The sequence below is a fragment of the Wyeomyia smithii genome, chromosome 1 (assembly GCF_029784165.1).
Source record: "Wyeomyia smithii strain HCP4-BCI-WySm-NY-G18 chromosome 1, ASM2978416v1, whole genome shotgun sequence".
NCBI classification, from domain to species: Eukaryota; Metazoa; Arthropoda; class Insecta; order Diptera; family Culicidae; genus Wyeomyia; species Wyeomyia smithii.
Genome location: NC_073694.1, coordinates 81,434,037 through 81,452,103, shown reverse-complemented (window position 1 = coordinate 81,452,103; position 18,067 = coordinate 81,434,037). Strand labels below are relative to the sequence as shown.

At 37.2% G+C, this 18,067-nt stretch overlaps 2 protein-coding genes across 3 annotated transcripts in view; one reads left to right on the top strand and one right to left on the bottom strand.

The window, feature by feature from the left end:
- LOC129719201 (histamine H2 receptor) overlaps window positions 1–13,773 on the bottom strand; it is a 28,626-nt gene extending 14,853 nt beyond the window's left edge. The window contains exon 1 of the mRNA XM_055670726.1: window positions 12,723–13,773. Coding sequence (XP_055526701.1) covers window positions 12,723–13,150 — 428 coding nt within the window. The 5' untranslated portion in view covers window positions 13,151–13,773. The remainder of the gene's footprint in view (window positions 1–12,722) is intronic.
- LOC129719193 (serine/threonine-protein kinase Smg1) overlaps window positions 1–18,067 on the top strand; it is a 199,853-nt gene that overhangs the window by 121,023 nt on the left and 60,763 nt on the right. The window lies entirely within an intron of this gene.

Sequence of the window (18,067 nt, the reverse complement as noted above, 5' to 3'; positions counted from 1 at the left end):
TTCTGGTAGCGGCAGCCACGTCTTGCGGATCTAGAAGCTAAAAACGCTGCTAAATTGAGATCGGAAGAGGTCGGCAATATCCACAGTTGATTCAGCTTCCAGCAAACCATCAGTCAACGTAGAGGGTAATCCGGTTTCCTTCCTTTGGCTGTTGACGTACCGCCAAAAACTTTTGGGGTTATTCTTGAGGTTGTTTTGCAGATGGTCCTGATAAGCGTTGTACAGACGATCATTCAGTTGCTTATATTCAGCGTTTGCTAACATATAGCTGGTCCTGGTAGAGTCCGTACGATACTTGCTGTGTCTTCGGAGGGCTGCGCGTTTCATTTTTTTTAGGTATTTGAGATCGGCGTTCGTCCAAGCAGGTTTAGCTATACTCAGGACCGGGACGACTTAAAGAGCAGGAACGAGATAACACCGATGGATCGATAACAGCAGGCAGCACGACTGAGCTAGGCAGATAAGGATCTTCCATAGGGCTTTGTTGTATGCGTCCCGGGTTGAATGGCGGTCGTCTTGAAGGGCGGTTCGAAATAGAAAATATTGGTATGCAGTAACTGGTAGCGTCAATAAGCGGACTAACTCTGGAAACGGGAGGGCCATCAGGGAGAGAAAGTTCAACATGATGAAAATACTTGCCTGAGGCTGGAGGACCTCGGCTACAGAATCGACAACAGGACCGCGACGGCTATGATGAATGCTGGCTGCATATGGCCGGACTGTTCCGATCTGAGCAGAGGTCTCCACAGTGCTTTTCAGTGTGCGTCGCGGTGTCCTTAGTCTATCATTTCGGTTTCCTCCGTAGTAGAAGGAGGACAGGTCACTGAAATGGATCCAACTAAGTCCTGATTCGGTGTCGTCTGAGGCTTCCAAAAATTTGCGCTAGTTCGATTTTCTTTGAACTCACGGAAAAAGACTCCTTTCGGCCAGGTCGATGGTAGTAATGCCTTTGCTTTGACGTCAGGATTTAATCCAACTTTGAAGGAAATGAACGATAAGGTGTTAACATCACGCCCTTTTCCGACAAGCCTTACAACGTTAACATCGTCTGTGTCTAGGCGACGCGAAACTAATGCTTGCACCTGTTCGACAGTGACGTCACGAGAAATACGGGAGAGATACAGCCAGAATTTCTGGCTGGGCGCAGTAGCAACAAAATTATCGAACGATGGAGATAGCGAATCAGCAGTACCAGGCAAGACTGATTGAGGTTGCGGCTTTAAGACATTTGGCTTTCCAAATAGTTGACGGCGTCTAACAGAGATCAGACCCGAAGCAGAACGCTTGGATGATCTAGGTGTCATCGAGCTAGAGTTGATGGGCGCTGAAAAATTGGATTTTATTTCGGCTTTCAATTCGCTGAGTATCTCATGTTTCAGGTTTTCAACTATTTCAGTGTGTGCGGTAAGCACCTTTTCCTGTCCGGATTCATATGCGGCATGTACAGTTTTTTTTCAAGTGTATGTTATTCATTAGAGTAGTGCACGATTTGCACATCCAGAACAGTTGAGAGTTCTTCAGCACTTCGTGGAAGGCAGATGAAGTAATCCCGCAACATTTTTCATAAAATTGCTTGTCGCAAAATCCACGACAATTCACGTACGAACTCACAATAGCAGTATCACATGAAGGGCAGATCGAAGTCATGATGCTTTCGTAAAAGCTTTTACACAGAGCAGTGGTGAGATGAATGTTAGCGAAACGCCAGTAGTTATCGAGAGTTTGGTGGTGAGCTGGTAAGCGAAAAAATTTTTTCAAGGGAGATTTGCTAAAACTCACAAGAAATAAATCTAAATTTTTACTCATCGGTGATTTTAATGCGAAACATCGATCTTAGAATAATGCCCAAAGCAATTCCAATGGAAAAATATTGTTTAATGATTGCTCGACTGGATTTTATTCAGTTATGAAATTGAAATTCAGCAATGATTAAATCATGCTGTACTTTTTTTAAATTGGAATGCTCGCTCTTTAAAAGCGAAAGAGGATGAATTTTTCAATTTTTTAACAGTCCACGATGTGCATATTGCAGTTGTTACTGAAACGCTTTTAAAGCCAAATATTAAACTAAAAAAAAAACCCAAATTACATGGTGCATAGGTTTGATAGAATTGATGTTGCCGGTGGTGGAGTTGCAATAGTTATCCACCGTCGAATAAAACATCGTGTTTTACCCAGTGCTTTTCAAAGGATCGCAAGTTGACTGTTAAAACACGAATGCGAACGCCTTCCGCAGTCAACTTGACTGCTCGATATAGTCAAGCGATCGCCCAGAGAAAAAGCAGTCAAAGTAAAGTTGATCGTTTTTTTAGTTTCTAGGTGGCGGTCATTCGCTATGGCAGCGCTCGTTCATTACGTTCACTCTTCGATTATGTGTACGTGCAAGACACGAAGTGAATGAGGGCGGTTGGTATCATTCTTACTGTTTCGTTTTGCTTTTGTTTTCGTATTTGTTTGTGTATGTCGGATTAGATTGGAATAGAACTTTGAAATTTGTGTAACATATGACTAATGCATAAATCGGTACTTAGGGTAGAGCGGGAAAAGTTGGTCATTTTTGGTAAAAATGTTCCATTACTTTATACCGGTAATACAGTCATACCTCGATATAAGGCAACTTTTCAGAGTACACTTGTCAACAGGCAGGCCTCGTGGGATAAGGGAGAACTGGGGAGGTGGCTACACAGCATCATCCCCAAGGTTTCCACCAAACCTTGGTTTCGGGGGTTGGATGTAGGACGAGATTTCATTCGCATGATGTCTCGGATTATGTCCATCCACTACGGGCTAGATGCACATCTCTTGCGTATTGGGCTGGCGAGCAGTAATCATTGCGTTTGTGGATTGGGGTATCAAGACATTGAACACGTGATTTGGGTGTGTGCTGAATTCTGCGGCGCCAGATCTCTACTTTTGGATACCCTCAGGGCCCGAGGAATACAGCCCTATGTGCCAGTTCGTGATATTCTCGCTCAGCGAAACTTGCCATACATGCTACATGTTTATAGCTACTTGAAGAGCATCAAGGTGCCAATTTAACAGCGAAACAAAAAAAAAAACATGTTAGTTTTAGTATTAGATTTAGTTTCAGCTCGTAGTCGGCAGCGAGGGTAAAGAATTTGCCTTTAGATTATAAGATATTCTAGACCATAAGGCATTAGATTTAATTGGCTCCGTAAAACATTAATTTGTATTGTGCCGTGTCAAATAAATGTTGTGTGAACAAAAAAAAAATAGGCAACTTTATTTTCATTTCCGCTACGTTATATCGAGTTACCTTATATCGAAGCAAAAAAATTTTTTAAAATTCATGCAAGAATGTTAATGATTACTCAAAGATGCGCGAAAACCTATTTTCCATCACCTATCAGTTATTTTCAACCATTCTTAAGCCCATTTAGGACAATTTTTCAACAAGCAAAAAAAAGAAGTTTTTTAATTGACGCAAGACTGTTGAAATGCAAAAGTGCGCGGAAACCTATTTCCCATCACCTACCAGTAATTTGAAACTTTTCGTATGCTTTTCCTTAGAGAATTTCAACAAACAAACAAAAATAGTTGATGCATGACTGTGAATTGTTACTGAAGGATGCGTGGAAACCTAATCCCATCACCCATTAGTATTTCAAAACCTTTCTTATGCCCATTTGGGACAACTTTCGCATTGTTTTCATTGCTTTCAAAACTTACTACATATTTTCGAAGCAATTTATACCCCAAAAACAGTTGCTATATCATTTATTCTCAATATCAATACATCTTGAAAAAATAAGTTATATCGAGGTAAAAGTTACGTTATATCGAGTTACGTTAAATCGAGGTTGCCGAGGTATGGCTGTATTATGCGAAAATATGAACTACATTAAACAGCTCGCAATTTTGCGGATACACTAAAGTTTTTTTTTTACGAGGAGACACGTAGCGCGGAAAAAATCCGCGTGAAAAACGCGTAAGTTCCAAAATCCGGGTAAAAATGGCGTTTATTGTAAGATCTGCGTAAAACTTCACGTTAATTCCGAAGTCTGAGTAAATAAAGTGGTGATTTCCAAAATTCGCGTAAAAAAACGAGAAATTTCTGAAAATCGCGTAAATTCCGAAATCCGAGTAAAACACCGCGTGGATTAATACCGAAATTCGGGTAAAAAACCGTGAAAACTCTAAAATCGTAAATTGAGGTAAAAAAAACGTGTAAATTCCGAAATCCGCGTTTAAAACGCGAAAATTCTGAAATTTGCATAAAAAACAGCGTAAGTTCTGAAATCTGCGTAAATTCCGTAATACGCGTTAAAAGGCTTCAGTGTATTTTTTTTTTTTTTTGAGCGGTTGACAGATTGGCCAATTAGCTCCTCAGGTAGGGTAGAAGTTGATCAGCGAGTGGGGTAAAGTGACAACTTTTATTTCGAAAGGACAATTCAGTTTTCCTCCACCAATGCATTAACGGCAGTCTGTAGCATTTAGGCGGAAGTCAAATCGTTTTTAGTTTTTCGCTTAGGGAACATTCATAAATGACGTAGCATTTGAGGGGGGAGGGGGGTTTGCAGTTTTGTGACGAAATGTGACGAGGGGGATGGTGGGGGCTCAAGCCAAGCTACGTAGCAAACATGAAACTAAGAAAAAAAATTGTATTTTTTCTAATTGTTCTTTTTTATCACTGTTTTTTCTGCTTAGGGTCATTTTAATTCCTTCCTTGTCTTTTCTTGTTCATTAATGACTCAAGGTATGTTTTGGATAATGAAATTTGCAAAAAACAATTATGTGAGGGGGGGGGGCTTGTTATAAAGCTACGTAATTATCTAGAGGGGGTCCTGACTTAAATTGAAAACTCGAACCGAATCCCGCAATTCTAAAGTGTTTATGGTTTTCTGATTGTTATAGATCAGCTGAAAGAGAGTAATTTTCTGAGCAAAATGTGGTTTTTGAGAAATTTTTATCGTTGTCCTTCGTATTTTTAATTGAGTTCTTGCTCAAACCTGCTCAAAATCTGTTAATGAGCGAATTGTCATTTGAAAACGGGTGTTTATAATTCTTTATTTAAAAACCGACGGACAACGATAAACATTTTTTAAAATCACAATTTGCACAACTACACTTTGTTTTGTCATTCAGTTTCTTTGATTATCTGATTATATCACCCATATAACATAATTTTTTTTTATATAAATGATATGTGAAAAAAAAACACAGTTTTTTCGATGCGTTAGTTTGATGTAATCCTCATTGACCAACTAACCCCGTAACCAACCAGCCCTGTTCTACCCTATCTTCTTCCCCGCCGATGTTGTGAGAAAAACTATTTTATTCATAAAGCCATTACCACGTGGCTTGAATGATGACTATATTGAATATCAGTCACAAACTCTACTGCTAAGCAATATTCGACGCAGATGATTGAAGTAAGCGTTGGTTATTTCATTACGAATGAGGTCCCGGTTAGTAAAAATTGGCACTGTAGGTGCAACAGCATACCACCAGCACATGAGCCTCAAACGTAAGAATGCTTCAAACTGATTGACTGTTTTTTCGGTCGATCATGAACGCAAACGAAAAATGGTACGTGACTGCCGACAGAAATTTGTACGGCGGACTTCAACGCCGAAGCGGCGGTCCTTTTGCGGAAAGCAACGTTGCACGCAGCTCGTTTCTTATTCGCTCTGCTTTAAACCGTTCGTTGAAATTGAACGTGCTGCAGGTACAAGTTAAAATTGAGCGAAGGATCGCACAAAAAGGAAAGCTTGTAACTGACCGAGAAAACGTTCAAGTGTCTTAATAGAAAAGGATTTTTCAAAGCCCTGGTTTTACCCCATCTTGAAACCAAAGTTATCGAGAGTTTGGTGGTGAGCTGGTAAGCGAAAAATTTTTTTCAAGGGAGATTTGCTGAAACACACAAGAAATAAATCTAAATTTTTACTCATCGGTGATTTTAATTGGGATAGATATCGTTCTAAGATCGAAGAAAATTTGAATGATGATATTATTTTACAAAATAGTGCTGACATTGACAGAGAATTATATAATTTTATCAGCTTATTTCTATATGCCCGGAATTTATCAGTTCTTAAGGCTCGAGTGAAAGTTATTGCACCAATTATTGACAGTGAACTTCAACTTCTTATACGTTTGAAGAACATACGGAGACGTCAATACCAAAGATCTCGTATTTTTCTAGAATTACAAAAGGAAATTAAACATTAACATTAACATCACTCTCTCGTGAAATGAGAATTTCATGAGAGAAGTTGAACAACTAAAACCTTATTCAAAACCTTTCTGGAAGCTCTCGAAGGTTCTCAAGACACCTTCGAAGCCCATTCCAGTCCTTAAAGATGGTGACTGCATTTTTCTAACGAATGAACACAAATCTCAAAAACTTGCTTAGCAGTTTGAGAGTGTTCATAACTCCAATTTCAACATAGTAAGTCCTATTGAAAATGAAGTAAACCAAAAGTATGATCAGATCATTACCCAAGAATTTCTTTCAGAAGAGGTATTGGAAACAAACTTGAATGAGGTGCGAACTATTCTCGAAAAGTTCAAAAACATGGAAGTACCAGGAGATGATGGGATTTTCTATATCCTCATTAAAAGACTTCCCGAAAACTCTTTAAATTTCTTGGTAAAAATTTTTAACAGATGCTTTGCACTAGCACATTTTCCTACGAAATGGAAAAATGCCAAAGTCACTCCAATTTTAAAACCCGAAAAGAATCCAGCTGAGACATCAAGTTATCGACCAATTAGTTTACTTTCCTCTATTAGCAAACTTTTTGAAATAATAATTCTTAATAGAATGATAACACATATTAATGAGAACTCAATTTTTGCAAATGAGCAGTTTGGTTTTCGCCATGGGCATTCCGCTACTCATCAGTTACTTAGAGTAACAAATATGATTCGAACTAATAAATCTGAAGGCTATTCGACTGGATCTTCTCTTCTAGCTATAGAAAAGGCATTCGACAGTGTTTGGCATAAAGGTTTGATAGCTAAAATGTCAAATTTCAGTTTTCCGCTTTACCTCACAAAAATGATACGTAGTTATTTAACTGAGCGCACTCTTCAGGTTAACTATCTAAATGGTAAATCTAATAGATTGCCTCTTAGAGCTGGTGTGCCTCAGGGGAGTATCTTGGGCCCAATCTTATATAACATTTTTACTTCTGATCTTCCTGATTTACCACCAGGTTGTGAGAAAAATCCGTCGTGTTATATGCAGTCGGCTTCAAAAAAGTTTAGATATATTTTCTTCATACTTGCAGAAATGGAAGATGCCTTTAAAACACAGTTAATTATTTTTCCTCATAAGCCAGTGGCTTCGAAAAAGTGTAATTTAGAATCGTGTAAATACAATATTATTGCATTTGTTCTAGGGATAAGCATTAGACGTAGTTTTTGCTTAATGCACTAAATGTTTTGCTTAATGACCTACTGGCAACCAAGAACATTCAAGACTCAATATAAATATTTTTTTTTACTTACGAAATCGAGCATATAATTTTTTTTTTGAAAGAAAACTGCCGAATTATGGAAATTTTTCTCCGCGATTGTATTCCACACATTTAATTTATCTCGGCAAACTTACCAACTGCTGATGGAATTCGGCGGAATTTTAAACAAATGTCAGCAATATATTTCGACGAATATTCGGTAAATGTATCGATTCACCGTAAACCAGCAGGTATTAAATTCGTTTGCCGAAGTTCTTGAAAATATTGCCGAAAACTTGTAGAATATTTCGCTGAATTTATCAGCCGTTGAGTTGTTGGCAATAAAATCTAAATGTGCACTGAAAAAACGGTTCTTTACTTTGCCGAAACATTCAGCTTATAACACCGAAAGGTCGTTACACTGGTTTGCCGCCTTTCGGCTGGATTTGCCGGTCAAATGCGTACCGCGATTCTCGGTATAAAAAGGCATCTGTCAAATATTGGTTTTCCAAGATTCTCGGTAAAAGAGATTCGGCCGAGATAAGGCACAAAAAATGCCGAAATTCGGGGAAATTTTTTGAATGTGCATAACTCTTTACGATTCATTTTCCACAAAATTATAACAGATATGACATTTTTGCACTACCCAGAAAAAACACTAATTGAATTGAGTTTATTAAACTATACTTATACAATAAGGACACAAAGCTCAACTGAAAATTATGTTTTCAATGCACTTTCTATAACTGAAAATACATTATTCTTGATTTAGAATTCATTTGAAGAAGCGTGCTAAAAATGTAACAGAAAGTGTAAGAAACCCGAGTGTGGAGTCGGTGAGAACACGTGAAAGTTCAAGCTTTAATCATCCAATGTGTCCTTTCAAAACGCACAATGATTGCTCTGATTTCGCACAAAAATATGTGAAATGCATAACGCATCTGTTGTACAGTAAATACATGGACAAAGATCGGAATCAGAATATGTGTCATACACACAAAAACGTTTCGGTAACCTTTGGCTTTGGGCTAACGATCTGTTTTGCGGTGCTCAAAAACCGGAACTTACTTTCGCAAGCCGGTGCGTATCAAAGGATAGTGCATCCCTAATCACTGTCAGCAAACGAAACAGCCAATAGCGAGCCTTGTTGCAACAGGATGTACTGACACTGGTGCCAGTAAGGTGTCGTATACAAATTACGTAACGCTAAAAACCTAGATTTCAGACCCCCTCCTACCCTATGTAACGATAAGAAACGTTCGATATGACTCCCCCCCCCTAAAATAACGTAACGCTGGACAACCTGCCCCCCTCCAAATTTGCAATTTTGAGCAAACATCACAGTTACGTAACGATCTCAACTACCCCCCCCCCCTTCCCCCTATGTAACAATAAGTAACGCAGACTTAACCCCCCCCCCCCCTTCATGCGTTACGTAATTTGTGTACGACGCCTAACGTGGAACCGAATACATATAAATAAAACCAGAGTCGTAGGTAAATTCAAAATGTTTTGAACAAACCCAATGTCTTTTTTTTGTTATTGATTCGATGATGTTTTTGAATGACCGGATTCATGAATGGGAAATAATCAGTTAATATTTTCATCAATTCATTCATGACCAAAATCATCATTGTTTGTTGTAGCATTGTTTGTTGATAGCAGCCTTCAAGAGAACATTACCAATACCAGTACAAATCATCATGACGATACCAACACCAGTTAAAACTTTTGAAGTATAGTGATTTGGAGGTGCTAAATACATTCAAAAAAAAAGCTAGAGCATAAAATTCGTTATGCCCAGCACACATTTGTTGTACTGCTTCCAAACTTAATCAGTAAATGCGTTAATTTCGCTCATAAATGATCTGGTTACGCACATTCCAACTTTTGCGTTGTAAAAACGACTGTTGATAAAATCAAAACAGCGCTTTATGCTGATTTATAGAAAAAACTTCAGACTTTTAAATGTTATTCTAGATCATTTTCAAAAAGTGAAGCAACCAAAGAGGCCCAGGGCTGCCAAGTATACAGACTTTTCTGTATTATACAGATTTTCTGACCACGATACAGAATACAGATTTCATACAGAATTTTGATTTATAATACAGATTTGTACAGAGTTTCAGCAATCGATTTTTTTAAGTTTTGGTGTAAAATTGTGATGTTTCAAAAAATGTTCGAACTAAAGAACTGCTACCTCTGCCTCACAAACATTTCTTCCGAACATCAGTTCTCAGTTTTCCGAGTGCGTTTCCCACATAGCCGCTAAACAGGCCGATTCGCTTAAGGCAATCGACGGGTGACGTTTCATTGCTTTTACGTTTGTTATTGCTGCTGTTTTTCAAGTTGCAAAACCAAAATACTACCGAACACGAAATTTTTTAATGTCGGAGAAAAAAAAACTCTAATCGTCAAGACAGGACGAGGAAATTTTTTTCTAATTCTAAATCACACCCTCAGCCCGTTTTCGCATCACGTTTTTCGCATTCCGTCTGCCGGGGTGAGATTAAGCCACGGGGGTGAGATTGAGCCAAAACGGAAAATGTTTGTATGTTCAATTACTTGAGGTTTTTAAAACATAATACCTCAAACTCAATACTTTATGAAACGTGACATATTTATTCACATTTTCAAACGGAATATAGATAATATCAGTGAAGTGTTTCACTTAAATGATGTTTCAAAGTACAGGGTGAAAAACATGCGCAAATAACGTTATCCAAAAATGTCCCAGGGAAACCAACCCGATCAAGAAATCACATCAACTTACTGCTCAGTTGGTACGTTAGGATGTCGTCTCCAATGTGAATGAATGGTACAATGTGCGGAACTCACATTTACGAAAAAATTATATCAGTATACATCAAAACACTTGCATTGTTTACCTAGGGTATGTTTTTTTTTCTTCGCAGCATAGGGTATGTTGTCTAGCTATGATATTATTTAAAATAATGACTAAAAGCTTAAGAAGCTTACTGTTCTCAACTGTTAGATGGAAATTTACAATGATTGATATTACCTATGGAATGTAACAAAGTGTTGTACACCTATTCTATATAAACTGATGACTTTTAAAGCGAGGAAGAAGGGTTGTGGGTACGTTTCCAGCGGTTTTGAGTTCTCCAATGGAATATACAGTGGTCATTGACACATAATAATTGAAACGAAAAGTCTTCTCAGGCTTTATGTCCTAACGTTTTCCCTTTCTAAACTACCTGGAGACGCCATATGTAAAGAGACTGTCTATAAGCCACGTTCTCATAACTGGTTACTCCAGATATCGATTTGATCCAGTCATACATTTTTTTATAATTCATATGAAACGTAGTCTCTGGTCAATCCCCTACAGCCCCTTAAAAGTCCACGTTGTTTATGGTCGTCCCTATACTTACTGTTTTATCGTATACTTCATGTGTTTATTTAACAGGTATTAAATTTAACTTTTTGTTTTTGGCACAATCTCACCTCATAGAAGGGGTGAGATTAGGCCAAAGTTCATTTAATTTTAGCAAAATTATAGTTTATTGTAACCTAACGATATTTGCAGCAGTCTTTAACTAAACATTTAAGTTTGCATTGACGGGCTTTGGATCAAACTCATTGCCTAAATGTGTGCATTACAAGCTAAGGAACAAAAACATATCCTTTTTTGGCACAATCTCACCCCGGCAGACGGTTCTCGAAAAAATCACATACATTGCCTACTTTACAACTTAAATAATATTCTATTGTTGTTTGAAGGGTTGCCATTTGCAATACTAGAGCAACCAATCGGACAACGTTTGTATTTCACGCTTCTCGATCCGGATTGCATCCAAGTTGCGATCTCTTGAACAAACCTGAGGCTGATCGCAACTGTCTCGTGGATTACCTTATCCACAGTACGCAGTGTTATTGCGAATAATTTTGTGTGAGAGAAAAAGAGAGCAATATTTTTGCTTTTTTGTTTTCTCGATTTTCACAAGCAGTCTGACTGTTCCGAATAAGAATTTTTATGGGTGCGAACGAACTTTAAAATCTGTTTCCTCGTCTTAAGTGGAATATTTGCAGCTGATTGTATTTATATTGTATTTGCGTTGACGATAACCAACGCTCTTCTTTTGTCGACAATCACGCTCTTCTTTTACTCTTTTATTGCTTCTGTTTGACTTCTGCTGGGCGTCTGGCATTTAGCTAAGCGGGAAATTGCTTTTCTTTGATTTCTTCTGGACATCCGACATTTGGCTAAGTGGGAAAACTTTGGAACAAAAATACCTGATTCGATTGCTTTCATAGAAAACTAAAATCCGGCTATAAACAGGAGTTTTCTGTCAAAAATTTTACCCAACTTTTTACGGTTTCAGGCGAGGTTTAAGGTCGGATTTAAAGCCCAGTAACCCCAAACCCGAGCACTTGCAGGCACACGAACAGGATACAGAAAAATACAATTTTTTTAATGGGTACATACAGATTTTTCAAAATAAAATCTGGAGCTCTGGTGAGGCCTACATACCCACAAAGTTTCATTGGATTCTGAGGAGGCTGCCATCATCTGGTCGAGTTCGCGTGGAATCCGTCAATAATAATAGCAGTAGTAATTGTAATAATAACATGAACATTAACATTACGATAAAATTATTAGACTATATACTGCTATTTATCAATCATTTTTAAATGAATATAAATGGTGTTTTATCACGTTTCTTTTCGCAGCCTTTTCACATATTAAATATTCGGTGCATCAATTTTAATATTCAAATGCAGTTAGAATGAATTGTGACTCGTACGTGTCAATATTGTTTCACGGTGTAAAATAAATAACTTTTCATTTAGTGAACGAGTAAATTATCTTGCAAGCGAATAAATTCTGACGTTACAATGTTCACAAATTTATTCTGTAAGTCTGTATGTTATGATGTCACAGTGTTTACAAGTTATGTGAACTGCCTTATTTTTTCCATATGTATATCAAGACCAATCTGTAACGACTATGGTTCTCACGGAATTCCACTGTATCATTTCCCTTGCATTTCCATATCAGATTAGTGAACCCACACGATGCTTTTGTCGGCTTATCAGGTCGGTTAATAATTGTGCAGCTTGTATATCTCTGTTGACAGCTGACATAAAGTGTTCGATAGACTGGATTTGTGCTTTACTGATTAGTTTCTAAATTGAATCTAGATAAAAGTACAACAGTATAATTTTAGTGAATCTGATGAAAATTCGGTTTGAATTGAAATGATTTGAATTAGGAGATTTGATCTTAAATTTACAGTCGAATAGCAAAGTGTTGTTTCCTTTTATTATACTTACCGTGTATAGTGTAATGGATAGCAAATAGCGATGTATCTGTCCACAGCGATTGCAATTAGATTCCAAATCGACACGCCGCACGCTATTATTAGAACGAAAAACCTCAACAGACATAAGTACTTGTAGTGGCCAAGCTCATTTCCCATGTAAAACGCCAGATGGTATGGAAGGGTTAGGCCCACAAAAATGTCCGACATAGCTAGCGATAAAACGAACAAATTCGAAAGCAATTGCCGTAACCGTCGATGGTAACGAACGGCAAGAATCGTCAATATATTCCCACTGAGAATACACACCATCAGCACCCCATCAATAATAGCCCAGATGAAGAGATGGTCGTTGATGACCGTGACTCTATCAGCAAAAACTCGTATAGTTGTGGTGTCTATGGGATCTGCTTCCATTGCCTCCATACTGCTGTCTAGCATATTTTAAATTTTTTATTTATTCTAGTTCAGGTTAGTTTTCTACACTGATTTTCGTCATAACATTTTTTACCTAAGAGACACCAGTCTCCTGGTTAAACTTTTTTATTGATGTCTGGATCACTCAACCGCATTAGTTACAAAAATACAAAGCTGTGATAATTCATTTTGATGATGATGAATTATTATATTATTCTATTGTTTTTTCTACTTTCCAAGCTTTTTATACCCTCGAGTGCACTATTTATTGATGACCTTAAGATTCACCCTTACTCACATTAACAACCAAATTATGTTATTTCATTATATACCGTAAATTGCAGCACGAATGACGTCACCTCAAAATGATTGCATCTCAAAGATGGGGAAGAACTGTTATCAAAATTAGCATGGTGTTTTATACTACATTACAGGGTGTCTTTTCCGTTATCAGCATCTTTATTTTCTTCAGCCTGTTCAACATTACACATATCTTTTAATAGTTTATCCATCCTCAACTAAATCAAATATTATTGTATTGTATTCAAAACCATGAATAGATTCGAAATTTGTTTCCGCAAAAAAATGGGCTGCGCCTGATAATATAATGATTGGTTGAGGACACCAACGAAGAACAACGCACAAACACGCTGTCTGAAGGCTGCATAGTGACTACCAAACACGCCGTCATTGACAAGCAAAGTTTGGTCGAGTATAGTAAATGAGACTGTACCAGGTGTCAGTTTCCTACCAAGTACTGACATAGATTTGCTCAATACCACTTACTGATGGTAAAGCATATATGCAAGCTAGTTGAGGTTTTTGGGGGTTTCGAGAACGTGTGTCAATACTGTGACTGGAAGATTTATTTCAGATTCGCTTTTGCAACGTACTACACTATTTCATACCACACTTTTCAGTTAAAAAAAGAACAGTTCAGTGAAGTGACATTAGTGTATGCAGCTGTCATTTTTTTGTTATGGCACTTGTCAACATTTGCAGTGATAATTGTTTTTTAAAACCACACTCTGTTTCATTCTCGTATCACACTTTTTTTAAGTGGGGCTGAAAAAGAGTAGTTTAGGTGTAGACCTTTATCCGATTTGTTTTGTACTTTTTTGTTGATATCATTGAAACTCATGATGTTTTGAATAAAATAATACACATTTCATTGTTCAATGAAATATTGGTTGAAACTACAAATGAATGAACAAAAAAAGTTAGTTTAAAATATTTTTTTTCGTGGCGTTTTTGCGAACTTTCTTCAAGGTGCATATATATATATATATATATATATATATATATATATATATATATATATATATATATATATATATATATATATATATATATATATATATATATATATATATATATATATATATATATATATATATATATATATATATATATATATATATATATATATATACAATTTCAATTACAGTTTATTGCTTGTTTTTGTGAAACCACTAGATATTATTATTTTATAATCGACGTTCTATAAATACCAAACTGTCGTGCAGTTTGAGCTTCCAATAGATCTCCATTCTCAACTGCTCGAATACATAGTTTCTCCTCCAAGGCCAATTAGGATTCATTTTCCTCGAGATAATAACACTAACAAATTGTAACAGAGAATAGTCCCAAAGTTTGATTTATGTCAGCACAAAATCTGGGACAAGTTTTGGAATTATAGACCATCGCACGGTGACGTCACACATCTGAGTTTGACAGCTACTGGTAACTTTGTTTACCTTCAAGCGAAGCAGTTTTGTACTTAATTATTGCAGATTAACGGCACGTGGATTTATAGTTCTCACCTCAAATCCGCTGTAGATACTGATGAAAATAATGTGACTTGAAAACATAAATTAGTTTATGTTTAGGGTAGGGCACACGAACTCAGGTAAAACATAATTTATACCTGGACATTCAAATGCATGGAGCTGGATGAGCTATGATTTTGTTCAACGCGTTGTGAGTATAGTTCTGAGTTATAACATATTTTGTAACTCCTTACAAACTTAGATATAATTTTGATATGAGTTTGTTACGACTGTCTGATCGCATTATTTCAATTGTGACCAAAATACCCTGTAAATCAGGGCTGTCCAAGGTACGGCCCGCGGGCCACATCCGGCCCTCTGCTTCATTTCTCGCGGCCCGCGTTGAGTTTTAAATCACAATTCAAATTTGGCCTACATTTTGATATATGCAAATTGGGATTTGTTGAGATACGAAACATCTTTGTATAATTTAAACTTATTTTAATTGTAATGACATCCTGTTTCTTTCTTTCAATCAAACATTCAATCCGTATCGACATTTCAAAAATGAAGAACACCTTCAAAAGAATGAAGGCAGTTAAAAAACGGTTGTCGTTCATCTTAATCAGACGAGAATTTAGAATCATGTTTGCGGATTTCGGTATCAGGTTTTGAGATCAATATGGCACGTATTCTGAAAAAAAAGCCAATAGTTTCACGTTTCTCATCAACTCTCCAAGCCCATGTAATTTTAAAATCTTACAAATCAAATTTCAAAAAATCATTGTTTGTTCGTTTTCATCTTTGTTATGACTGTGGCTTGAAAGATTACTTTTATTATGGTTAACTTCAACTGGTATCACCATTGGCTTTTATAAATCTAAAACGGACTGCTTTTTTATCAAAACCAAAGTTAGCCAGCATGTTTTTTAACACATATTTGCACATAATCTAATAACTAGCTGAAATTTGAAAGTTTTCAAAGTTTTGGCCCGACAGCTGTTGTAGATTGTGAAATTTGGCCCGCGTGTTATAAAGGTTGGACAGGTCTGCTTTAAATGTTGTGCGAGAGGTGCCAGAAAACTAAGAACAAGTAAAAGTAAAGAAAGTAAGGGGCCATCCACATACCACGTGGATAGATTTTCAACGATTTTGACCCCCCCCCCCCCCCCCCGTGGACAACTGCCCTTTTTTTCCTTGGTGCTATATTCCGATTCGGAACTTGACCTTCTGTTTGTTATACACAGACTCCGCAGCCAACTGTTTAGTGTACAGGACAATTGCGGGGCTAGTGCTACGATCCTACTGACACTCACAGTCTCTCCCGAGCCGAGACTCGAACCTACGACGAATGGCTTGTTAAACCAGCATCGTACCTCGATACCATCTAGGAGGATGGACAACTGCCCATATAAATTCTAAAAATTTTGTATGGACCGTGGACATTATCCAGACCCCCCCAAAACTATTTGTATGATCGAATTGTGAGAGTAAGTGATGTTCATAGATACAATATTAAAAACGCGACAGAAATTTCTTTTGGGCACTTCACAGAGTTCATTTTGATTTGAAAAATTAAAGTATTCAATTCGGTTCCTACACTAAGATGACTGTTTTGAATAACTTATTTTGAATGTCAATTTTTTGGATATACACACTTAAAACTGGATCTTGACCTCGGCGACTTGAGATTCAACCGATATTCCAGCAAAAAAAAAAATGCTGGTTGCCGAAAGTCGTCAGATCATTTTGCCGAGACTTCGCCAAAAAAACTAAGCTTGACGAAACTCGTCTCTATTTTGCCGAATTTATCGTTAATTACTGTTGATGCCGAGGTCAGCAAAAACATTGTTGGTATCTCGGCACGGATGTTACTCGTTGTCGTGATTCGACAAAACAGCTGTCATTCACGTGAATGTGTTGCCGCCATTTTTCTTAGTGCAAATTTCTGCGTGTTACGGACGAGCAAACAGGAAGCAGATAAAAATTTGGCTGAAATTTGTGCAAAAAACAGGTGTTTTCAATCCGGTAGCCGAAAAAAATGGAGTACAGTTTCGTGGGAAATGGCTTCGAAAAAGTGTAATTTTAAATCGTGTGAATACAATATTATTGTATTTGTATTAAGGATAAGCATTAGACGCAGTTTTTTCTTAATGCCCTAAATATTTTACTTTTTGTACTTAATTATAGCAGATTATTTCAATTGTGGCCAAAATACCCTTTAAATGGTAGGTGCCAGAAAACTAAGAACAATTATAAATTGAGCAGCATTTCCACTACACACACGATTGCTCCACCAGAAAAAAGCACAAGGTCCGAAACATAAACATAGTTACCAGTACCACCAAGGATGGAAAAACTTGTATCGCATAACAATCATTCGGGTATCATTTCTGAACGTGCTATTTATAAGCTTTCAATCCTAGCAAACCATCGCTATTAAAAGTTACACATTCTCAAGCTTGCAAGAGACAACTTAGAGCAAAGAAATATATGGTAGCTTTCTTTGATGATTTTGTTTCGGTATTGCCTGCTTTAGGCGGAGCGAGCAACATATAGCGAGTGTTTCACGAAAGAATCGTAAACGATTGCACACAAGCGATCGCAATGATTCTTTCAAATGTTGGTTGCTTGTGAGCGTAATTCGGCTACTCTACGTCGTGCTTTCACCGTGATATACCACGATGATTCTTGGTGATTTCAAGTATCAGATGCTAATGCATCATGCTACAATTTCCGTAAGCATTAATGATACCTATTTGCTCCGGCAAGCAAACAATTGAACGCAATCTAACGTTCATTTGGATTCATAATTTTGTATCACTGGCGATAATATCTCAACGCTTCTCGCGATAGTGTTGAATGCAAGTGAACTTGGAAACAATAAATACTATCGTGTTTGAATCATTCAGTCTCTTTCTATGGTATTCGGAACTCTTGAAGGCGAAAAACAATCAGCAGCGTTTCTATGGAAAACTTGTACGCGAGTGGAAATAGTTGAACGATAACTGATAAATCAAAGAACACATTTGCATGAAATATTGCTTGTGAGTGAACTTTTCCATGCTTGGTTACCACTAACTGTCAGAAAAGTGAGGTTAAAGAAATTCGGTGAGATGGTCTATATCTCTCGCTATGAGTGCCTATTGATGATAGAAAAGATTTTCAGCAT